We start from the raw sequence: 26,112 nt of genomic DNA, 5'->3' as shown, positions 1-26,112 counted from the left end.
AGGCAAGACTTTTAGGCTGGATCATTTACCTGACTGCAATTTAATGTTAATGAAGCCAGAACACCACAGAAGATTAAAAAATGGTGAGCGAAAGAAGATGTCTCCTCTCAAAAATAACTGGGTAACTCATATCCTCTCAGAGAGAGTCGAAATGTGTTTATTACACAGTGTTTTGTGGGTCAGTTTCCTAACAAACAAAACTATTTTAATATGAAAGACACTGTGTTTGTAAGAAGGCCAGAAACTCCCATCTGAAGTATTCACAACACAAAAAAATATTTGTGCCTGAATAAACGTCTGCCAGCCTGTCTGGGAGTCTAGCCTAATACAAGTGAAAGGCTAACATTCTGCAGCTTGGAAGGGCATATTATGTAAGTGGAATTGTTCAAGTTCTGAAACCACTCAAAGGTAATTCAATACACTAAAATGTATCAGTGAGCACACATTCTACTCAACATGAACAGTAAATCACTTGGGCCTACTTGTAAATAAATCATAAAGCTCCGTCCTCACCATGTTTATCAAATATAGAGCAGATAGAGATGGGAATTCCATGCATCTAGTCCAGGTGATTTCAAGTCCTTACCAGGGCAAGGAACATGGGGTTTTGGAAATGATTGGCCTCTAAATACCACCCTCTCCATTATCCTAGCATCATCCCCACCCTTTACTTGGCAAACCATAACTCTTTTCCTGCTCTGTTACTGCTACTAGGAATAATAAAGAAATGGTCTGCTGGTCCAGTATATATCAATTCCTCCTTTCTGTAAATACCAGCAGATGATACCCTTATGATACCCTTATGATTCTCACTCTTTGTGAGAGCTTGCAATGTATCTGGTCATTCTCAGTCACTCTACCAAGCAGAAGCTTGGTTTCAGTGGGTGAGGGCCAGGACAAGAGGCTGAGACTGAGACAAGAACCTTGACTAATAGTGGAAACTCAGCAAGGAGAAACTGGAAGAAGGGGAGCCACTCAGTTCCTGGTCTTTGGATCAATGCCTAGAGCAGCTAGACAAAGATTCCTTGTCATCCTCTCCATACCTTCCCAGCCCTGCAGAACCAACTCACCTGTCTAAATAGGATGCCTCCTTCACTTCCTGCTCACTAGACTGTCCAGGCTAGACAGCATCCATGTCAGTCCCAGTCAACCTCATTCACTGGATCCCTGTCTTTACTATCTCTTCCCCCAAATATACAGATACTTGTGCAAAATAGCAGATTGTATTCATATATCTGTACATGAGAATCTCAACTGTTTATCTATGGAACTAAAGTTTGTTTCTAGGTTAGGACAGCCTGAAAGACAATATGTTTTGTGTGGGGTGGGTGGGGGAGATTAAAAGAATTTCAGAAATATTAGGTTAAGGGTACCTTGAGTCTTCTGCAAATAAGCAGAAGGGTGGGAAAGGAAGGAGACATAAGGAATAGCAATAGAACAGTGGGATGTTTAGTGTCTGTGTGTGTGTGATACGCATATCTCTGTGTGTGCATGAATGGTCTTTTCCCCTTGTATTTCATTGTCTGATTTAAACTGTGAGAGCTCCAGAGACATTGGGGAATTCATTATTTTAATGTATAATTATTGTTACTTTCCTTCAGCCCTTGGGGTAGATATGAATGAAGCTTGTATAAAGTGAGATCAACCCCAAACACGGTGGTGTACCATCTACACAGCAGCTTCATATTTGTGCAAATGGTAAACATTACAGTGCAAATGTATTTCTATAAAATTATTCAGAGCAACGGCATCAAAAATGAAAATAGCTGTAATGATAGCTAACCCCGGATAGGAGATGGCACCTTAAGAAGAAGAAGGTAAACATTAACCCAGATATTTGTGTTTAGCATTATAAAGTGCTTCTCATTTCAGAAATTAAGTGGCACAAGATTAAATTCCTGCCATACTCAAGAGAAATGGAGGGATGCTAAGTCAGCCATCAGTACTATCAGTGCTAGCTGCTATGCTATGGACATGCACATACCTTTTGACAGAAAACATTTTGAGTATAATAACATGAATTGCCAGATGTTTCCTCTCTCTCGTGTGTGTGTGTGTGTGTGTGTGTGTGTAGTTTTATATACAGTAGTCTATACACCATTGATAGAACAGTAGAAGGGATTAGGGAAGGGTGGAGAAAAGGTGGTGTATCAGCTCTGCATATCATTGTAGTCTGGATGATTTGTTGAATCTCCAGAAATTGCAATTGTGATTATATAAACTTTAAAAGCCAAATACAATTATTAAAAGAAAAAGCATAATAAAGAAATACACAGCGTCTTCCAAACTAGGAAGGTATATGTTTAGATACCACAATTGGCCCTGTGATCAATGATTGATAGCAATACTTCTTTCCCAAATGCTAAAGCTTTCAAAAATGGTTGTCCCATGAAATGAATTAGTAGTGCCAGAGTACTAGTATTTCTACTGTTTCTAGGGTACTACTGGTCACTGGCTTGCCACATAGATGGAACTGGAAGATGCAGCAGGAACTTTCTCTGCCAAGAAATCACTCAGGCAACCTGATACTCAACATTTGATCACAACTATGATTTTCTTCTTTGCATGAATATGGACGGATGTGAGATAGCCAAAGCACACCCAAAGATGCAAACACACAGTTTCTTGTCCTGCTTTCACCAGGTGAATGACAATGTTGCCAGAGGCTCCTAGAGTTTGGATATTGAGTTTTTTCCTACTATTGGGGGGGGGGGGACAATGTCAGTGTTTTCTTAGAAGTGGTATAATAAAACACATATGCAGCTCTGAGAGGTTATCAGGTTTTGTTCAGTTCAGGCTGGGAGCATAGTCCAAGGTAAATCGCTGGAAGCTCTATTATTTGAAGTTATGCAACACAACAGGATCCAGGTAAAACAGCTGGTTCTTTCTGAATTATAGCTGGATTAATAAATCTGAAATATTTCTTCTTGCTATGTATTTCTTCACTTATGATGGCTATACATTGCAACTCCCTCCCTTCCTGCCCCCTTCTCTCCCTGTGTACTAGCAGTAGCAGCAGCAGGAAGAAGAGGTGGTGGCATTCCCCCCCCCCCCCGGCATTTCTTTCTTGTTAGCCAACAGAATAGTTATTTTTGTTGGTTTGGGGGAAATTACAGTCATTAGGTGGTAGGCCTGTACTTGCTTACAGACAGCCCCCACAACCTAAAACATCTACTCATCAGCAACAATAGACCATATAACAAAGATATAAACAGAAGGACCAGACCATGCAACAAACCCAAATGCCAACTCTGTTTTCATACAGTCAGGACCAGAAATATTGGAACAAGGATAACTGTTTTGGCAGTTGGCCTCTGTACACCACCACATTGAAGTTGAAAGGAAACACACCCAGATGGGAACCAAGTCAGGACTTTCAGCTGTAATTCAAGGGGTTGGACAAGAGTGGGGCACTAACCATTCAGGAAGGACAGCCAGTGGCATACACACACACCCATCCTTGGTGGCTCATAAGTAATGGAACAAACCAACATCATTTCAAACTTAAGGATCGCCTTTAATACCTGGAAGAAAATCCTTTGCAGTCAATGACTGCCTGAAGTCTGGAACCCATGGACATGACTGAATGCTGAGTTTCCTCCCTCGAGATGCTTTGCCAGGCCTTTACTGCAGCTGCCTTCAGCTGCTGCTTATTTGTGGGTATTTCTGCCTTCAGTCTTGCCTTCAGTAAGTGAAAAGCATGCTCTATTGGGTTGAGATCAGGTGACTGACTTGGCCAGTGAAGAACATCCCACTTCTTTGCCTTGAGGAACTCTTGGGTAGCTTTTGCTGTATGTTTTGGGTCATTATCCATCTGCAATATGAAGTGGCGTCCTATCAGTTTGGCAGCATTCGGCTGAATCTGAGCAGAAAGTATAGCCCTATACACTTCAGAATTCATCCCGCTGCTTTTATCAGCAGTCAGGTCATCAAGAAACACCAGTGACCTGGTTTCATTGGCAGCCATACATGCCCATGCCATAACACTGGCTCCACCATATTTGACAGATGATGTGGTATGCTTTGGATCATGAGCTGTTCCTTTCCTTCTCCATACTTGTCTCTTCCCATCATTTCGGTACAAGTTAATCTTGGTTTCATCAGTCCAAAGGCTCTTATTCCAGAACTGGGCAGGCTTTTTTAGGTGTTTGCTGGCAAAGGGTAATCTGGCCTGTCTGTTCTTGAGCGTTACCAGTGGTTTGCACCTTGTTGTGAAGCCTCTGTATTTACATTCATAAAGCCGTCTCTTGACTGTAGATGTTGACAATGACATGCTTACCTCCTCAAGGGCATTCTTCACCCGGCTAGATGTTGTGAAAGGGTTCCTCTTCACCATGAGCAGAATTCTGCGGTCATCCACTTTAGTTGTCTTCCATGGTCTTCCAGGCCTTTTGCTGTTGCTAAGCTTGCCAGTTAATTCCTTCTTTTTCAGGATGTTCCAAACTGTTGTGTTGGCCTCTCCCATTGTTTTTGCTATCTCTCTGATGGGTTTATTTTGTTTCCTCAGCCTAAGGATGGCCTCCTTCACTCACATGGACACCTCTTTGGACCTCATGTTGGGAGTTCCAGTGAACAGCTACCAAATGCAACTGTAACACTCAGAACCACCTCCAGGCCTTTTATCTGCTTGATTGGTCATGGGGTACCCAGGAAAAAGGCCACACCGGGCCATGCAGCTGCTTCTCAGCCATTCGTTCCATTACACACACACCAACTATGGGTGTGTGTGTACGCCACTGGCTGTACTTCCTGAATGGTTAGTGCCCCACTTTTGTCAAACCCCTCGAATTACAGCTGAAAGTCCTGACTTTGCTTCCATCTGGGTGTGTTTCCTTTCAACTTCAGTGTGGTGGTTTACAGAGGCCAACTGCCAAAACAGTTATCCTTGTTCCAATGTTTCTGGTCCCGACTGTATCTTCTCTGAAAACACTATTACAGCACCTAATAATGTCACCCACAACATTCGGGGTTCATTAACTTGCTCATCTTCCAATGTGGTATATGCCATCTGCCGTCAGCAATGCCCATCTGTATTCTACATAGACCCAGGCCAGTCTCTTTGGAAAAGAATAAATGGGCACAAATCTGATATCAGAAATAGTAATATTAAAAAAACAGTAGGAGAACACTTCATCCTCTCAGGACAATCTTTCACTGACCTTAAAGTGGCCATTGTGAACAAAGAAACTTCAAAGGGAGATTACAATGAAAGAATGAGGAGTTAGAATTCATCAACAGGTTTAATTCTATTGCTAGAGGCTTGAATAAGGATAAAGGATTTTGATCACATGAAGGGAGCAATCCTATGGCCGCCAGACAGTGTCTAAACTACCATAGGATTTTTCAGTTTCTGGGAACCAAGCTCAGAGCCAGGGCTCTGAGTTCAGTTCCCAGAAACTTCACTCCCCTCCCCCACTGCCTCATAGGCTGTGTGGTTCGTCCCTGTCTCTGTGCTCGTAAGCACAATGTGGAACAGGCGAAAAGGGGGCATTCCTAGGGGCAGGGAGGAGACCATGGAAGTGTCGTTTATGACGCTTCCTATGCACTGTCTCGCCTCTCCCCCTCCCACTACGATGTGTCCCAGCTAGACAGCCAAAATTGTCTGCCTAGCCACACATGCAGGCTGGCCAGAGCACAGAGGCAGCCCTCCATGCTCCACCTGCCCAGTATTGGATAGTCGGCCGCCTCCGGGTTTGGAGGCGGCCTACAATCCCCATAGGATTGCACCCTAAGTATGCAATCCTATGCATGGGAAATGCTGGCTGGAGAATGCTGGGAGCTGTAACACTTTTTTCTGCCTAAACATGCATAGGATTGCACTCTTAGCATGTTAATGTGCTTATGTAGTGCCAGGATATCCGTGTTAGAAGCAACTGTTTTGTGAATGGCTTCTGTTAATGCAGTTGTCACTGTCAGTACTATCTGCATTTTATTTCCTTTTCACCTCACAGGTTCAAACCGCCTCCCCCCACGTATGTACTGTTTATTTGCCTAAAACTCTTGATAACACTTCACACAACTGATAAAATGTGCTATTGTCCACAAAAGCTTCTGTCAGAAAGTGTATTAGTCTTTAAGGTACCACGACTCTTTGTTGTTATTAATGGCATGGTTATTATAACTGCACAGTCTCGTGTGGCGCAGAGTGGTAGGTGGCAGTATTGCAACCGAAACTCTCCCCACGACCTGAGTTCGATCCCAGCGGAAGCTGGGTCCCAGGTAGCCGGCTCAGGTCAACTCAGCCCTCCATCCTTCCGAGGTCGGTAAAATGAGTACCCAGCTTGCTGGGGGAAAGGTAGTCACGACTGGGGAAGGCAATGGCAAACCACCCCACTATAGTCTGCCGTGAAAACACCAGCGCAAGTGGCGTCCCTCTAGGAGTCAGTAATGACTCGGTGCTTGCACAGGAGGAACCTTTCCTTTCCTATTATAACTGCTAGACCTGATTCAGAGTGCTCTGCTCCATGAGATGCTGAGAATGCATACTTTACTCTGCATTTTTAGCTGTTCTGTGACATAGCATTGCACCTAATAGGTCTAGACAATTTTCAACCATGTCAGAAGAACAGGAGGGGCTGTGGATTGCTCAGATGATCTCTTAATCATATGCACATTCAGTCCTGGTTGACAAAAGACACTGGTCCAGTATATAAACCCTCAAAGTAATTGTGTGTATTGGTTTCTGGTTAACTTAGATACCTTGGCTCAGGGGTGGGCAGACTTTGGGCCAATGAGATCTGCTTTTTCCCCTCTTTTACTAGAAGCCTGAGATCCACCAGCCAGAACCTGGTTCAATAGCCATACACCTAGAATTAAGAATTTTGAGCCTAGAATTTATTTTTAGTACCAGAATGGAATGGAACTCACAGTCCTTCCTCACAAAAATCCACTCCTAGTTACTTCAAGCTTTCTTCATTTCAGCAGTATAATTTAGGGCAGGTTGTTCAGTCGTTAAGTCGTGTCCGACTCTTCGTGACCCCATGGACCATAGCATGCCAGGCCTTCCTGGGGTGGGGGGCAGTAATTTTGTTGCTTCTATTGTTAAATACTTGGCAGCCTGAAATCCTATTGCAAATTATCCAGAGATCTACTAGGACAGAAGTGGGCAACTTGTGGCCCCCTAGATGTTTTGGCTTACAACATCCAACCAGCATAGCCAATGGTGAAGGATGATGGAAGTTGTAGGCCAAAACATCTGGAGGGATGCAGGTCATGCACCCCTTTACTAGTAGATCTGGATTTACTGCTGACCCACCCCTGCCTTAGCTAGGTGTCACAATTTGTAAACTATTATGATTTTACTCAGTCACTTCAGTTGAGCAAGCATATTGGTATGGATGTGGAGCTGTAATTCATAAGGACTCACACATATTCCAGTATAGCTGGTAAAATGTAGTATGTATAAACAGACATTTACAGTTCAAAAGATTTTACAGTCCTGAAGTATTAAACAGGCCATTTAAATTGCTTTGATACAGTATTTCTATGCTGACAGTATAAGACATTAAACTATTTTAAATAGAATTTCTATTATCTAGCTAATGCAGGTTTTACATTTACAGAGGAAAAATAGAAAACCCTTTTAGTTTTGTGTGTGTAAATGCATTAGGATTGCAAATTACAAGCCACCTATTGTCATAGAAGGGAACTTACCTGGATTAATGCCTGCAGACTTCAATGGGAAGAAACCAATCTAAATGCAAAGTTCCATTTTAAGTCATGTGTGAATTGCTCTATCTGGTTGTAATCTTCATTCTGGTGAATGCTTCTGAAGTCAATGAGAGAACTCTGAAGTAAATGGATGAAAGAATACACTAGTAAAAGAGTTAATAATTTGTCTTTTATCTATACTATATATAGTTTTCTTTAGAGGCCTAACAGCATGTGCTGATGTATAACCAGAGGTGTAGATATGCCATGACTTTACAAGAATGTTGATTATTGTACTGGGCACAGAATTCAGCTTCCTGACAATGTTAGTTTTCATTAAACAAACAAACAAACAAACATTTAAAAGCAAGTTTCTAGGTTTTATGCTTAAAAATGCATGGGCAATACCCTAATGCAGGGGAGACAACGTGGTGCCCAGAGGCACCAATGTGCCTCCAGATCCCTTTCTTGGCACCTACCAAGGCACCCTACCCCTCCCACTTTTTTAAATTAACACATTTTCTTACTGGCAGCTGGGACAGCTATGAAATAGCTTTCTGTTGGTGCTGAAAACTGTGGGTTAAAAAGAGTTGTTTACTGTGTTGGGGCTCAGATTTCACATCTGCCTCATACTCAGTCTTTTGGTTACCTATCCTTTGCCACACATCCCATGGCTGCCATTTTGTGGTGGTGCCCAGGACAGTTTCTCAGATTGCCAAATGTGCCCATGGCCCAAAAAGGTTGCCTACCGCACCCTAATATGATCTCAGAAGCCAGAGAGATGGCTGAATAAGATTTCTTATAAGAGAATATGTGCAGACAGAATGCATATAGTAAGAAATACATTTTGCTCCTGCTTTTTGGTGTTCCAGCCAATGAGTGCCAAGGGACTAGAATGACTGACAGATATTTGGGCACTTTACACTTACTTCTTAATGATATTGAAATTTTAATTTAATTAAAATGTAATAAATTTAATCACTAAATTTAAATAGTTGGTATTTAGGGTTTTGCTGGAGAAGACTCTTACGAGTCCCCTGGACTGCAAGGAGGTCAAATCAGTCAATCCTAAAGGAAATCAACCCTGACTGCTCATTGGAAGGACAGATCCTGAAGCTGAAGTTCAAATATTTTGGCCACCTAATGCGAAGAGAGAACTCCCTGGAAAAGACCCTGATGCTGGGAAAGATTGAAGGAAAAAGGAGAAGGGGACGGCAGAGGATGAGATGGCTAGATAGCATCACCGATGCAATGAATATGGACTTGAGCACACTCCGGGAGACAGCACAGGACAGGAAGGCCTGGCGTGCTGTGGTCCATGGGGTCACGAAGAGTCGGACACGACTGAACGACTGAACAGCAACAACAAGCAGACTTACAATGCCTCCCCTAACAAATATCTGGCTACATGCCTTCTTTCATGTCAATATTCATAGGACTGGGCTGTTTTATAAAATGTATTAAAAAAACACACACACAGAGTGTGGCTTTAGTTGTAACACCCCAAATGCATGTTTGTTTTGATGCAGCTAAAGCAGCTTCCTTTGATTGAGCTGTTGATCCCACAACAAATATTATCTTCCTCATGTCCTGCATAAAGAATCTGAAAGATGTTAGGTAGCACACATTGAGAGGATGCATCTCAGCAAGTGTTTTGACCTTCAGTCATGTCATGTGCCAATTTGCAATTTTCCGTTTCTGCCCTACATTAATTTTAGCCAAGGCATTAGAGAAATCTTCAGAGAGAGAAACTGTTTAAGGCAATAAGAGTATTTGCTCTCCTTCCTTAAATAATTCTTTTCCCTGTGAGTTGTGCCAACTCCAGTAACTACTGCTGAGGTGTTGTAAATGTAAATATTGTATTTACGCTGGAAATCAAGATTGCTTGCAGGTAGCAAGTGAAGTTTGGCATCCATATCCTCCACCAAGTGCTTCCCTGCTAGCATTCTTTAAAACACCCAAACACTTACCCATTGTATAATTTTTTATTTTTTTATTTTGCAACATGGAGTTGAAAAGAAAGCACAGTGTTTTGGTCCAGCAGTTGTAATTCTATATGAAGAAGCCAGCCAGCGCTTCTATTGTCTGGTTAGACTGAACAGCTAAGGTGGGTATGCAGCTTTCCTCATGCTTTACCTGGCTTCTCCTCATTTGGTAGAAGATATCTAGGGGAGAGAGTCCCTGCTGCAGAAGGCTATGGTTAAGCCAAGCCAACCTGGCTGTGCCACTTGCTCCTTCTACAGTATCCTGACTTCCCCTTTACATCAGATTATTTATTTGGTTATTACATCAGATTATTTATTTGGTTATTTGTAATATTTCATGGCCACCTTTCAGGGCAGGAGCACTCCGAAGGCAGCGTACAACAATAACACACATAATGAAAAATAGTGCGCTATTAAAAATGGTAAAAGCACAATAATAGTAAAAACACAATAAAAACAGCAACAGCAGCAAACATAAAAAACAGCAAACACCAGAATAAATAAAACCTACAACCCAATTTGCTAAAAACATAATCAGGAGAAGGTCAGAGTAAAGTAGTAGGTTTTCAGAGCCTGTAAATGATGGGGCCTGGAGGACCCTCAATGGCAACTTATTCCAGAGGTGTGGGGCCAATGCAGAAAAGGCTCTCTCTTGTGTAGTCACCCACCTAACTACTCTCACAGGTGGGAAGGGCCTCTCTTAGTGATTTTAAAGTGGACAGGGTAATATGGGTGAAGGCAGTCCCAAGCAATGTAAGGAGACTCTTATTCATTTCATTCTGTGGCATCCTCTCAATCTGGGAGATGAAGAGCACTATCCAAGTTAAAACAGCAAAGGAGTCCCTTGTGTGTTGTTGTTGTTGTTGTTTTACCTGCTCTGTGCTTTCCTCAAAGGAGTTCACTTTGGAACCAGTGACTCAACAAGGGCAAAAGTAGCTCTTGAATAAACTGTATTTATTTAAAAATATTTCTAGGCAGCCTTACATAAGTGGGAGGAGGCCCCTAGGAAGTCACTGCCTCACTATGGAAGCATAAGCAGTTATTTTTATTATTAAATGTATTTTTAAATCACTTTTCTGCCCACCAAAGTGACAAACAATTTAAGGTGCACTTGCAAGGGCAGCTGTGAGCTCCTCACTGACCACTGCGTCCACTCACTTTCCGTGGGTGTCTTGATTAGGCCATTAGTCAGAACAGGAACCTAACACTCTACCCAATTCCACATTAATTACTATGCTAGACTTTTTGTTTCTCCACCTGCAATAATGGATGAGGATGCTGCTAGAGCAGTTACCCAGTGTACACAAAGTTCAGGGCTGGCCATAGTGCCCTATGCTGGGAGTTCTATCAGTGTGGTCTGGTGGGCTTAGCTGGTGGTTACAAGGAACATTGCTCTGATCAATGCTTGTTGGATGGGTCAGTGGCTGCCGTTTTAATTTCTCATGGTGCCTGGAGAGAAGCTATGTAGGGACAAGCCGAGCATCAGGTCAAGGGGGGCCTGGCCATGGTGCCCCCCGCCACCCCGCAAAGTGCTACCTCGATAAGCCCACACCCCAGTCAGCGTAGCCTCTTGCAAGGCTCAAATATGGACCAGGGGCCTTGGGGGAGGGGGAGACGAAGGCAGCTACAGCTGCTCAGCCTGGTGTTCAGTCTGCTGCTTCTCCACTCAGACCCAGGCCCAGCCTTTAAAGGAAAAGAAAAAATGCTTCTGCATTTACTGCTTGTCTTTTGGGCAAATGTAGATATGTGGATCCCTGTTGTAAAGTAGAATATGGACCTTATTTATTTGTTACTTATTTATTTCTTACTTTTATATCCCACCTTTCCTCCAAGGCGCCCAAGACGGCATACATGATCCTCCCCATTTTATGTTCACAACAGACCTGTGAGGTAGGTCAGGCTGAAAAACAGTGACTGGCCCAAAGTCACCCAGTGAGCTTCATGGCTGAGTGGAAACTTAAACCTGGGTCTTCCCAGTCCAACTCTCTAACCACTACACCGCACCGGCTCTTGCCAGTGTTCCTTGGTAGTGTGCTCACTTGGTTAGTTGAGAAACCAGACAGTAGTCATATTCACATATATAGATCTATCTTTTTTGGTCCAGTGGGACCCTCAAAGCAGTTCACAAAACATAATAAAAACAATGTAAAAATCCAAGGATGAAAGAATTAAAACAAACAACCAAAATCCAAAAATGCAGCATAAAAAACAAATCACCCTGGTGATCAGACAATATCAAAAGTGTGCTTAGGCACACTTTTTGACAATCTTCCTGAAGGCTGAGAGAAATGGGCCTAGACAGGCTTCCCAGCGGACGGAGTTCCAGAGCGAGGATGCCACTATTGAGAAGGCCTTGGCCTGCGTACTCATGTCCAACAGTGGCAGGATGTAAAGTGGAGCTTCCCCAGAAGACTTAAGAGGAGAGCATATGTCCCTCTTATTGGAGTTAAAGAGCTAACCGGCTTTTCAGGAAGTTCCTCTCTTTACGATCTTGACAGGACTTTGTGTCCACTCTCCTTGAGTATATGCAACATAACAAACTTTTTTGGGAGGGGGGTCCATAGGGTTGGCCTGAGACATATTTTTTTTTGCCTCAGACGGATACAGTAGAAATGGATCAGACTGGCAGTTGAATATTAACGCTGTTGGTGGGGTAGCACCTGAGGGAGCACAAGGCAGGCTCCATGGCACACACACAGTTCTGTACTCGAATACCTCATTGCTGATCCCTGCCCGCCAATATCAGTTGCCTGAGGTGGCCACCTCACTCTGCCTCATGGTAGGGCTGGCCCTTACAAGTATCTGTGGTCTCCCACAGATCATGCAGTCCTTCCTCTGAGACTGTGTTGGCTATGAGAACCTTGTCTGTCCTCAGGGATCTCTACTGAACAACAAGTTCTTTCTCCACACTTCTTTAGTGTTTTTGAGCATCTGCCTTTTTCCATTTGCCATAGGACTACGTTCCTTTCTTTGGATTCCTGTCTGGAATTACTGTGCACAAGATTTTATTTGAGAACCAGTTTCCAATCTTATGCTCGGCCTTGGAACATGTGAATTAAGTAGTACCTCTGAGAATGTGCAGAGTGTATTTCCTTTCATGACAAGTAATCATGCATCTGGAATTATGGGGCATTAAAACCGGCACCCCTTTTTCATAATTAAATCCTGATGAAGGAGATAACCCATTTCCAATATTAGGGTTTACCTTTGGATTATCTATAATAAAAGAGGATGTCTGTCTGTATCTGGTCAACAGTGCTGTAGCAGTAAGACCAAGAAATCTAAACTGCTGAAACTTGGTATGCACATTAAGGGAACCCTAGGGGTGTGCACCTCAGAATTATTTTGTTTTTAAAACATATAAATATTAAGGTGCAATCCTATGTATGTTTAGACAGAGAAAAGGCCTACAAATCCCAGCATGCCCCAGTTGTAGGTCTTTTCTCTAATTAAACATGCATAGGATCGCACCCGTAATTAATTTTCATGCATCCATGTGGTTGAAGCCTGCAGTAATATCGTCAGCCACTAGGTACAAACTTCCCTAAGCAGCATATAGTTTTACAGTCCACATAGTTTGAAATCAGGCGATATTAGTAGGTCGAAGGACACAAGTATAGGCCTGCCATTCCCTCCCCCTGCTGTGGCAGGGCCTGTGCCTAGGAGTGCCAGTTGGCATGGCTCTACTCAGACAGGGTGGACACAGTGGCCTGCTTTGCATGTAACAAGAAGCCAACATGGGCTTGTTATGGCAGCGGCCACCATTCTGAATATTTGGGCCCCTGCAGGGATGTGCCATTTTAGTTCGCTGATTCCCAAGATGTCAATGTTTAATCTTGCCATCTCATGTTTGACCACCTCCAGCTTACCTTGATTCATTGATCTTACATTCCAGGTCGCTAAACAATATTGTTCTTTACAGCATCGGATTTTCTTTTCACCACCAGACACATCCACAGCTGAGCGTCCTTTCGGCTTTGGCCCAGCTGCTTCACTCTTTCTGGCGCTACTTGGAAATTCCCTCTGCTCTTCCCCAGTAGTATATTGGACACCTTCTGACCTGAGGGGCTCATCTTCCAGCGTCATATCTTTTAGCCTTGTGATACACTCCATGGGGGAAAAGGTCAGTTTATATTCCAGTTCCAAAGAAGGGCAATGCCAAAGAGTGTTCAAACTACCATACAATTGCGCTCATTTCACATGCCAGCAAGGTGATGCTCAAAATCCTACAAGCTAGGCTGCAGCAGTATGTGAACCGAGAACTACTGGAAGTACAAGCTGGGTTTCGAAGAGGCAGAGGAACTAGAGATCAAATCGCCAACATTTGCTGGATCATGGAGAAAGCAAGAGAATTCCAGAAAAATGTCTATTTCTGCTTCATTGACTATACTAAAGCCTTTGATTGTGTGGATCACAACAAACTGTGGCAAATTCTTAAAGAGATGGGAATACTTGACCACCTTACCTGTCTCCTGAGAAACCTGTAGGAGGGTCAAGAAGCAACAGTAAGAACCGGACATGGAACAACCGATTGGTTCAAAATTGGGAAAGGAGTATGCCAAGGCTGTATATTGTCACCCTGCTTATTTAACTTATATGCAGAGTACATTATGAGAAATGCCCGGTTGGATGAATCACAGGTCGGAATTAAGATTGCCGGGAGAATTATCAACAACCTCAGATACGCAGACGATACCACCCTAATGGCAGAAAGCGAAGGGGATCTAAAGAGCCTCTTGTTGAGGGTGAAAGTGGAGAGTGCAAAAGCTGGTTTGAAACTCAACATTAAAAAAACTAAGATCATGACATCTCGCCCCATCACTTCCTGGCATATAGAAGGGGAAGAAATGGAAGCAGTGACAGATTTTACTTTCTTGGGCTCCAAGATCACCGCAGACGATGACTGTAGCCCTGAAATTAAAAGATGCTTGCTCATTGGGAGGAAAGCTATGGCAAACTTAGACAGCATAGTAAGAAGCAGAAACATCACCTTGCCGACAAAGGTTCGTATAATCAAAGCTATGGTTTTCCCAGTAGCAACGTATGGCTGTGAGAGCTGGACTATAAGGAAGGCTGAGCACCGAAGAACTGATGCTTTCGAACTGTGGTGTTGGAGAAGACTCTTACGAGTCCCCTGGACTGCAAGGAGGTCAAATCAGTCCATCCGAAAGGAAATCAACCCTGAGTGCTCATTGGAAGGACAGATCCCGAAGCTGAAGCTCAAATATTTTGGCCACCTAATGCGAAGAGAAAAGTCTCTGGAAAAGACCCTGATGCTGGGAAAGACTGAAGGCAAAAGGAGAAGGGGACGGCAGAGGATGAGATGGCTAGATAGCATCACCAATGCAATGAATATGAACTTGAGCACACTCCGGGGGAGAATGCAGGACAGGAAGGCCTGGCGTGCTACGGTCCAGGGGGTCACGAAGAGTCGGACACGACTTAACGACTGAACAACAGGGATGTGCCATAGCTTCTTGTTACGTGTGAACCTGGTGAAGATGGGTTATTGGGATGGTTGACAAGCCACCCACACCCCTAAAACAGCCCGTGGGTTCTGGGTGGCTTGTCAACCATCCCAATAACTCACCCTTGCTGGGTTTGCACACAATGAGAAGCCCCCACAACAGGACTTGAATTGTTAATTTGGCACCTGCGTGTACCACATCCCACTGTGGGCTATTGTGATGGTGGCAACTAGATCAGTCTGTCCAGCTCTCTGACAGTATGTACGTTGGAATGAAGGCTTTACTGTCTCATACTAACAGCTAATCCTACCCATGCAATTTATTTATTTATTTATTGCATTTATACCCCGCCTTTTTCCCTCTTGCAAGGAACCCAAGGCGGCTTACATTATCCTCCTCCTCTCCATTTTATCCTCACAACAACAACCCTGTGAGGTGGGTTGGGCTGAGAGTCTGTGACTGGCCCAAAGTCACCCAGTGAGCTTCCATGGCCGAGTGGGGGCTAGAACCCGGATCTCCCGGCTCCTAGTCCAACACTCTTGCCACTACACCATACTGGCTCCCACAAGGCTGAGTCCCTTCGCTAGTCTGAAATAAGAATGTACTTTTGCTTTCCTTCACAGGTGTAAGCAAATTTAGCTCCTATACATGTGATGGGGATTTGGGGGTCAGCCTAGAGAGCTTGGTTTTAAAATGGCCTGTGCTGAGCTTTTAGGATGGAGGTGGTCTATTGCAACGGAGGGACTGATGAAGCTGGCCTTGGAAGAGGCAGGCTAAAACCCCTCAGTGAGCCACCAAGAGGCTCTCACTGGACTAAACTTCCTGACAGGGCGGGTGAATGGTCGATGTTGTTATCCTGAGGCGACATGAGGGTTTTCTTAGAACCGTGTTAATAAACTGGAATTGGGGCGCCGACGGAGGAGGGGGGCGGTGCCACTCCTGCTGCTCCGTTTCTTCTGAGAGTCTCTCCCCTCACAGCTCCAGTTCCGCGTAGCTCCTCCTCGGCGCGTCCACCTGCGCCGCGGGCGACAGGCGGCGGGACTGGCGCCCGGCCGCGGCGGGGCGGGGGGAACGGCAGAGACTGAGCGGCCCGCGGCTGACCTCAGCGCCGGGGAGCGGCCAAGCCGCGGATCACGCGGCTGTCCAATAAAAGCGCGCGGAGCCTCTCCAGCCGTCGAGTGCCTGCCGCCGCCGCCACCGCCGCCTCTGTACTGACTCGGCGTTAGGGGGTCGCAGCCCGCCTCGCGCAGGGATTTTGCCGGGGCTCAGGGCTGCTCGGCGAAGGAGCGCAGGCGAAGATGCTGTTTTGGCACACGCAGCCGGAGCATTACAACCAGCACTCGACAGGCAGCTACCTGCGGTGAGTGAGCCCCGCAAGCCGGGCAAACAGCCGGGGGCGGGAAAGGGCGCACGGTTCGCCCTCACTCAAAGCGGGTCGGGGGACTGGGGTCGCGAGCAAAGCAGGCGCACAACGAATGGCCCCGCAGGCGGACGGAGGGGAGCCGTTGCCGCAGAAAAGCCGCCTCTCCGTTTCCTGGCCGACGGCGCCGCGGCTTTTGAGGAGCGCTTCGGGCTGAGTTTGGGCTGTTTACGAGGGAGGGAGAGCGCCAAGGTCTCTGGAGCGAGTGGCTTGCGTGATGGGGGCCAGCTTAACCGCAGCGCGAGCCGCTGCGTGTTCGCGCGGAAGTAGGTCCCGCCGTGTTCAGCGGGGCTTGCGCCCAAGTAAGCGTGCATATAGGACTGCACCCCCAGAGAAGGAACTTTGAAGGACGATTGAGGCGCAAGGGTGGGTGACGCATGCGATGCGGCGCTGGAGGAAGAGGGGGCTCAGGAATATAATGGGGATGGTGGAGTATTAGAAGCATTATGGGACATAGTTCACGGGTAGAGCAGAAGCGCTGCATATAGAAGATTCCAGGTTCGATCCCCGGCATTTCCAAGCAGGGCTAGAAAAAATCCTGCCTGAAACCCTGGAGAGCTGCTTCCAGTCAATGTCGACAATACTGGGCCAGTGGTCCGCCTTTAGTATAAGGCAGCTTTCTATGGTCTAGCATGGGAGAAGAGACCTGTTTATGGGTTGTATCCAATGTTAGAATAGACCCAATGAAATGAATGGGGCGTAAGTTAGACTAACATTAGATGCAGTCCTGTGTTTCCCATAACATTCTGTAAGGCGCTGTGTAATTGAAGCAATCAACCAAAGCTCACAAAACTGGTACATCACTGCCTTTGTTCTGGGCCTGTGGTTGGTTAGATTAACAGCACCATCAGTACATAGGGTATTACAGAATGTCATAGGAAACATAAAAAGGTCTCTGCTCTCAAGGTGCTTAGCTTCTAAAACAGACTTGGGGTGGGGGGGAGGGAACAGAACACAGGAGAAAAGACAATAGGGTTTGGATTGGTGGTGTATACATTCACACACATACCTGCCCCTATGAGGAAGTTTCTTTATGTAGATGTTTTGCTGGGAAGGTATTGGACCTGTCTCACAGGTGTTTTGCAAGTGGAAAAGCTATGGATTTGTACAAGTGGGCTCCATTCACATCTGGCCTCTGCATGTGCACCTTGCATTCTGAGATAGGCTCCCAAATAGATGGGATGTATAAAGTGGCTGATATTTGAGAGTCTGTTTCAGTGATCTGAATGCTGGGGAAGAATTATGCATTTGGGAGGTATCTTGCCTAGGGATCATTCTTGTCCATTCAGTTTAGTAGAAGTATGGTGTGTATTTGAGAAAGGGGAAATTCTACAAAACCAGAAAAGGGTCTGGTAGCAGCATCGTTTACCCCAGGTTGCATAATGTGGGTTAATTACCCCCTTAGTGCACTTCTGCTAAGTTGTCAAATTCGGTGTGGTTAAAAGATGCACAGCTGTTGGTGAAGTGGAGGTTTTAATTGGCATTGGTGATTGAATATGGGTGGTATTTAGTCTGGATTAATTAACACAGAGTCTAGCATCATATGTATGCATGTGCAGCTGTGGCACTTACAACGGTGAAAGGATACATTTCTGAAACCTTTTTTCCTCCTAATGCACATTGTGGGAGGGTAAGGATCATACTTTCTGTTAATGACGTTATAATTCTGAAATAGAATCTTATGGCTTAAAGACCAACAAACTTATTATAGCATAAGCTTTTGTGGAATAGCTTTCACTTCATCAGTTGCCTGAAGTGTTATGCCAAGGTGGCAGATATATATGCACGCCTGCAACCATGTAGAGCGTGTGTATCTGTGTGACTGTATGTATATACATACATATACACACACACACATCTATCAATTTAGGATAACACTTAATACATCTGAAATGGATTCTAGTTCACCATAATAAATGTCAAAATCCACGGTCGGGCAATACCTTTATTAGGACCAATATGTGCAAATTTGTGGGCAAGCTTTCAAGATCTCTTCAGCAAACAAGATGTTACAAAATGGTGGAGGGACAAAAGAGGAGGAAAAAAATGGTTGACTTGATGTTGAAATCATGAAGTCTGCATGGTCAGAGTCTTAAGATGAAATTGAGGAAGAGGCACAGACCTAAATAGATTAGGTTCTACTAGGTGTCATGCAGGTTCCAGGTTGGCTGAGAAAAGCAAATGTTCATTTTTCTTCCCTCTCCCCTTTGGTAACATCTTGCCTGATCAAGAGATGTGGAGATCTTTTGCATATTTGTTTGGTCCTAATAAAGGTATTGCCAGACCATGGAGTTTGGAACTTTTCTTCTGGACCAGTATGGTTTACTTCATTTTATAATCAGTTTGTTAGTCTTTAAGGTGCCACGAGACTTCTTTTTTGCTGCAGCAGACTAACACAGTTGTCCTTCTAGAAATGTCTGTCTTGAAATAACTGTCTTGCAGCACCTTAAAGACCAACAAATTCATTAGCGTAGGCTTTTGTTGTCTAGAGCCCTCTTTAGCAGATGCATTACTCCCTAAATTAATCATCTTATTAATAAACTTGGGAAGATGTAAAGTGGCCTTGGAGACATGTCAAGTATCTGTAAAACACTGGCAAATATCTTGCTGATGTGGAAAGCACCAGTTAGCTAAGGGTTTGAGATGTGTGACCACCTCATCCCCCCCACCCACACACTCATTTAAAGGATGAGTAGATCCTTTTCATTCACTTTAGTTACTGGTCTTGTTTAATCCAGTTTTTTCCTGCTTTATTTCCACACTGGTCACATTTTATTTAAATGTCTGGAAGCAGAAAGGGCAGTGGACAGTGCAGGAGAGCAAATGGAAGACCTAAGTTCCAGCCCTTCCCAATCAAAAGCTATAGTTCTGCAGTTGGGAGGGCCCCTTGCTTTTAAGAATGGTGAGATTTTTATCTGTCTGCTCTTAACAATGTCTAGCAAGCTGTTTCAAAACCCACAGTTGAGCAATACCTTTATTAGGACTGCCAAAATGTCACAGAATAGTGAACAAACTTTAGAATTCACAGAACTCTTCATCCATCTGGATGGTAAACAAAATGGGGGGGGGGAGAGAAAGCCAGTTTGATTATATTAAAGCTACGAAGTCTGCATTTTGTCAGTCTTGAGTGTAGGAAGAGATTGCAGACCTAATTGGATTAGGTTTAGCTAGGTGCTATTCAGATGTCTGGTTGTACCTACGGCTGATGGGACAAAGAACCAAGTAATGGCTGGTCCCATTTTTAAAAAATATAAAACCCAGCAGCTGGATCTGTCTAAAGTTCCTTGTGAAGTAGAAAACAGAAGTTAAGAGGAACTTCGCAGTTTCTATATTGGCAAAGCTGGAGATTTTAGGTGGAAGGCAAATTGGTGGCATTACCAAGTCGTAGGAAGATACATAACCTAGGTGTTACCTGAGATCTGCATAGCTCCTAGTAGAACCTAATTCAATTACGGCATTTTTTTCATGAATTCACTAAATCAAGCTATAACAAGTTAGAACTTGTCTGGATTAGGAAGAAGTTGTCTTAATTCCAATGGGCTAAAGAGAGCCAAGCCATTCATTATATCAATCATGCACTAATGCATGTTTGAATATGTCCTTAGTGCATAAATATCCATTGATGATGTACAATACAGGGGTAAGGAGCTGTGCCTTGGCTCTTCTTGTCTATGGACTCTCTGAGGCAGTGTTGCTACTAGGGCTGTTGAGTCCATACCCTGGGAGGACACTACTAGCTGCTGCAACTTTGCCTGTCACTGCTGCTCTTTGATAAGAAATGCCACACTTTGTAAAAATTCTCTGTTCTGTGCAACTCCTAAAGACACTGAAGTGCTTTCAGGGCAACCATAGCTGCCAGCTGTTGTAGACTGGGGCAGAAAATTAACATTGCTTTTACCCTCTGTGTTTTGAGATGGTAAAGCAAAATTATACTTAACATGTCACTAAGGGCAAACTAATAATAATAATAAAAAATAAAATAAATCAACAGGTTCAACTCTTATCACCAGAGGCTTGAGTTGGAATAAAGGATTTTTATCACTGTGTGTGTGTGTGTGTGTGTGTATGTATATCATATATATGTTACCAACAACAACTGTTTTGGCTACTGTTCATAATACGACTGTCACTGTTAGCATTTCCTGCATTTAATTTCCTTCCGACCTCACTGTTTACAATTCCCCCTGCCCCCCACAATACTGAATAGCACCTAGTAAAGTACTGTGCATATATATCTAAAAATCTTGATAACACATGGGCTCTCCCATCCTGGAGGCATTCAAGATGAGGCTGGACAGCCATCTGTTGGGGATGCTCTGACTTGGATTCCTGCATTTAGCAGGGGGTTGGACTTGATGGCCTTGTAGGACCCTTCCAACCCTACTATTCTATGAAAGCTTATGCTAGAATAAATTTGTTATTTTAAAAAACCACAAGACTCTTTGTAGTTTTTTCTGCAATAGACTTAATGTAGCTACTCTTTGGAAAATGACACAAGGGTGAAATTCAAGCAGGCTCAGTGGCAGTTAATGGCAACTATGCAGTCAAGTTCTACATGTGATTGTCCAGGGACCATTAGTGCTTTTTAAATTTATGTAATTGAAAATGACAGTAATCCTAACAATAATGTTAATTGTAGCTATACTTTGTGTTTATGTCTATGTGCCATTTTCTTTTTGTCTAGCTTAGTGTTGATATTAAGTTTATACAGTGTGCATTATAAGGTGCACAGAGGGCTTATTCTTGTCTTCTTTACAATCAAAATGTATTTCTTTCTAGCAGGCACAAATATTTTCTCTTTCAGTCTCCTGAGAGGCTTAGGTAGCAATCCTATACTTACCTTGGAGTAAGTCCCATTGTATTCAGTGGGGCTTATGAATACACACAGATAGTCACTGACAGCACAATCCTATCTTAATATTTCTAAGAAAAAAGGGTGCAGGAGAAGAGAGAGTTCTTAGGAAATGTTTAGAGGCAAAACTGGAAAAAAGAAACCAGGGGATAAGTGGTGCTTAGAATTAGAACTGTAAAATAAACTTTCCAGATTATTTAAAGAGTTCTGTTGAATAAACTGTGCAACATTTGCCATGGTATAGAACAAAGACTAATGTTTGTGTATGTAAATATTCTGCATCCTTAATCCTCATTCTGGTTCTAGTACCTGTGTACTAAATCCGTAATTGTTTGTGTTAGCTACAGAACCAGTTTATTTGTTAGAGTGAGCAAAATGCATCAGATTCTTCATTGGTCACAGTGTATCTGTAACAGATCAGGATGCTACTGCTGTTTTGATTGCACATAATAGGTATCCATGACATCTTTTATCTGATTGGTACTACCTGTTTAATTCTACACTTTTGTCTAAGAGGTTCTCTAGCACAGTCTACTAGTCCATATAAGATTCTGTGGGATTAAGAAAGCAGTATAAAACTAAAGTCATATTCATCTGCCTAATTTAACTTTTTACCTGGATGTGACATGAAACTCCTGACACTACTTTGTTGAACAAAGTAGCACAATAAATCCCAGAATGTGAGCTGGAAATTTGGTTTCAATTGTATTTTTCAGAAGATACTGACCACACACAAGATACTGTGGAAAAACAATGATACTGCCTATCATTGGAACTGAGTTAAATGTAATTCTGACTAATCGAAATCAGGGAAAATTGGCCAGGTGACAGCATTTATTGGTGTGTGACTCTTGTGGAGGTAACCAGCAAGATTCATGTAGAAGGGGTCATGAAAAATGTGGTGTGTATGAGAGAGTATGAGCATGAGAACTTCAGAGTTCTAGCAACTGCCTTGGGTATAGAACAGGGCTGGGGACCCACTTTCAGCCCAAGGGTCAAATTCTTTTTTGGAGAAGCTCTTAGGGGTCATGTTCCAGTGGTGGGCAGGGTCAAAGGTAAAGGGAGTGGGGCCAAAAATGCAAAAAATACCAGCATATGTTAGCTGAAAGCTCTTCTTCCCCCTCTCCTAAGGCTTAGTTACAGGCAGCAACTGCACAGTTGCCAGGAAACCACCAGTCAGTGGTTGGGGGCGGGAAGGCAGTGGGGTCAGGATACGGGGTATGGCCCTCCAAGGTTCTCCAACCCTGCTGTAGAGATACCTAGGTTTGGGCTGCAGGAGAACTGAATTGTAAGGATGTTAGTGGACTAATTCTGGAAGGGGAAGGGCTAGCATTCTTCCAGGCTTTTTCCTCCTTTTATTCACCCTGCTTTAGGTGAAGGACAATGTCGATAGTAAGTCTTCTGGGATGGAAAGCTGTGTAATTTAATGTTGTGTAATTTTATTACCAACCCAGCCCATGGGATGGGGCAAGACTATAAATCTAAATCTTTCTGAAACAAAGGGAATAGCGTCCTTTAAGGAATCCTCACAAAAAGGATGCAAAAATGCTATACAAAATAGCTGTAAGGTGCCCTCAAGGAATTCCTAACACTTGTAAAAGCATTTCATCCTCTTGGAGTAAATTTCTCTGTTTTAGTCCTGAGGTATATTAAGATAGGTTTTCCTCTGGGGTGACCATTTTAAAGCATGCTAACAATTTTTCATAGCACCTGCCCAGGAGATAATAGTGTTAGAAAACCTCTGTGCCATCTTAAATTAGCTTCCTTAAGGCAAGGGCGGGGAAGTGCGCAAGCCTTCCCAAAATTAACAAACATAGCTTTGATATTTTCAAGGAGAGTTCTGTTGCTTCCATGAAGCCTGAAACCCTAACACTGCTATTTCCCTAATCTAAGTAAGACCCCTATCCTCTTCCCACTTACTAAGGAGTAAGCTGAGTAAACATGCATAGGCTTTCTCCACTTTCACCATATATTTTGCAGAAAGTTTAATTTCACTGCTGTAGAGTGTGTGGATATTCAGTTGATTCTTGTTACCTGCCTTGGGGGCTCTTTGAGCCCACAAGGCTGGTAAGTAAATTGGAGTCCATGTGAGTATCACCTGATTAACTATCCACTCTGCTGTTAAGATTAGGTAGCAGTGTTGAACAATTTGAACGGAACTCGAAGGTTCAATAAAAACACATTAAAAAAGGACCAATTACTGTTAATACACATGCAAGTTACATGGTACTCTTCTTCAAGTTGGACACTAAAGAAGACTTTTTTAGAAGTAAAAAACTTAGATGATTTGAAGTCAGGCATGGAGACAATACTGTTTAATCTTGGTTTACACTTACACAATCTTACAGGCAATTTTGCATATTACAGAGAATAGCCACTCTGTATGCTATTGATTGTACATGAATTTAGCCTATTACAGCTCCGGGATGATATGTATATAGGATACTCATGTATTGCATTCACACTTTACTTTAAGGGTTAAAGACAGAAGATTCAAAGAGACATGGGCTTGTTGTAGCATGCTTTAAGAGGGAGATGTAGTAAAGTAAACTGCTTGTGAAAAGTAGGGTGGAATGTCCCAACTTTGTCTCAACTCACTCATTGCAATGAATGAGGGCTTCATCACATGGAACTTTTATCCTGTGATTGAGATTGCTCCTTCACTGAAGTATGCGGGCTCTTTACATGACGCTGTGACCCTCCTGCACTAAATGCCCTTTGTTCCATTTTTAAATAGATCGGGCAGATATTGAGCTATCAAACTACCCTGTTGTGTTCACTTCAGTTTCCTCCCTGAAAAGAGTTAAAGCAGCAAGAAGAGGGGCGAGATCAATGAAAGATAATGGAAGACTCAGATAGGGGGAGAAGGGGGTGGGGGAAAGGAAGTGGATGTAAAGGGAGTCAGTGGTGATCCTGCCTTTAAACCAAAGCAGAAAGCCCCATTTTAAATGCAGGATTTTAGGCTGGTGTAGAGATGCCCTGACTGTCCATGCCATCTGAGCATGCATTGGGGTGGGGGTGGGGGGTCAGATTAAATGGTACCTAAGTCTCCCCACTTTTCTCCATATCTCTTTAGGCCCACCTTAGTTTGAAAATCATTTTAAGAGTAAAGTGGGGTAAGCTTGCAATCTATGCACATTCAGCTGGGAGTTGGCCCCACCTGACATGGTAGATCTTTCAAGTAAACATGCATAGATAGGCCTGCAAATGGCTTTATTTTATCACATGTTTATTACCCTAGTCTTTCAAGGACTTCAGGAAGGTGCATCTCTCCCCCACCCCATTTATCCTGATAACAACCCTGTGAGGTTAGGTTGAAAGATAGTGATTTGCCCAAGCTCACCCAGTGATACATCTTAGCAAGGATTTGAACCCAAGTCTTCCCCATCATAGTCCAGCACACTCTAGTCCAGAGGTAGGCAACCTGGTACCTTCCAGGTGTTTTGGACCACAGCCCCCATAATATCTTCCCATTGGCCATGCTGGCTCAGACTGATGAGAGTTTTAGTCCAAAACATCTGGAGGGCACCAGGTTGCCTACCGGTGCTCTAGCCACTACTACACACTGTTTATTTTGCTTTGCTTAATAAGGGGGCAGGTGAGCATGTTCATAACACTCAGTGCTCCCTAATGTGTTCATAACAGTCACTTCTTTTAAGATTTTTGTAGTAATAGTACCTGGCATTACATATTATTTTGTGCTTTCCCTGATGTTTAAAGCATTTCACACAAATTATCAGTGATCTTTATATTAATCTTGTAAGTGGGAGCAGTATTATCTCCATATTGCAGATCTGAGGCTGAGTGAGGTGGTGGCATGCCTGAAGCCATCAACTGAGTTAATTATTAAAGTGAGATTTGAACTGAGGACTTCTGGTATATACCCCAGGCCGTTGTGATGGCCAACAAAAATAAGCATTGTAAGAGCTACTTTAGTGTGTCTTAAGGACCAAGCTCATGATGCTGAGACACATGTAGCTTTCCCTCAGACTTTTTTGTTTTATAAAATGCAGCTGCTGAGTCTGGAATCTACAGTGGAAATAGCTGGGGAGGGGGAGGTTCCTTTCATTTTCTCTGGTTTCTTCCCCCCTGTCAAAAATCACCCTCGCCAACTTGGCTGGTGGAGAAAACCACACAAGGGTTAAGCATCTCCCCCTCTAAAAAACAGCTTTCCAGTACAGATTGTAGTTTCCATGGCTACACTCTTGCAAAAGCTGTGGTGTGAAGGCTGGGAGGAGAGAATGTGGGTAAAAGCTACGCACAGTGTAGTTTGGACATAAGGTTGTTAAAAGCGTCTTAACACAGTATAAAGTAACTTAAGGGCACAAGCCTATGCATGTTTGGACAGAAAATGTCCTACAACTCCCAGCATGTCCAAGCCAGCATGGCTGGGTGGGGAATGCTGGGAATAGTAGGATTTATTTCTGTCTAAATATGCATAGGATTGTGCCCTTAAAATATTTTTTACAGTATCAGGAAAACTGTCTGCCTTTCCATGCAACACTACAATTCAACTGCCCTTTAGCTTTATTTCTCCATAAAATGCAATAGCAGTCAAGACATTTTTGATGGTATTTTATTACCAAACATGCACATTTATTTTAATGGGCTCAGAAGTCGTCCTCCTAACACCCAGTCCAGTCATGAGAAAGTGAAACAAGCGAATTATTAAGCTGTGCAGAGCAGAGCAAACATCTTCTTGCCCTGATTTCCAGTGCATGTTTGTAGATTGCCATT

At 43.5% G+C, this 26,112-nt stretch overlaps 1 protein-coding gene across 1 annotated transcript in view; it reads left to right on the top strand.

Moving 5' to 3' along the window:
* The first annotated feature begins 16,153 nt into the window (after positions 1-16,153).
* The window catches only part of TFCP2L1 (transcription factor CP2 like 1), a 70,220-nt gene continuing 60,261 nt past the window's right edge, over positions 16,154-26,112 (top strand). The window contains exon 1 of the mRNA XM_084829579.1: positions 16,154-16,463. Within this exon, the coding sequence (XP_084685705.1) occupies positions 16,402-16,463 (62 nt within the window). The 5' untranslated portion in view covers positions 16,154-16,401. The remainder of the gene's footprint in view (positions 16,464-26,112) is intronic.

The sequence above is a fragment of the Heloderma suspectum genome, chromosome 1 (assembly GCF_057233095.1).
Source record: "Heloderma suspectum isolate Gila_16-S chromosome 1, 16-S_ref, whole genome shotgun sequence".
In the NCBI taxonomy this organism is placed as follows: domain Eukaryota; kingdom Metazoa; phylum Chordata; class Lepidosauria; order Squamata; family Helodermatidae; genus Heloderma; species Heloderma suspectum.
Note: the sequence above shows the minus strand (reverse complement) of the source record. Positions and strands in the feature narration are given on the sequence as shown.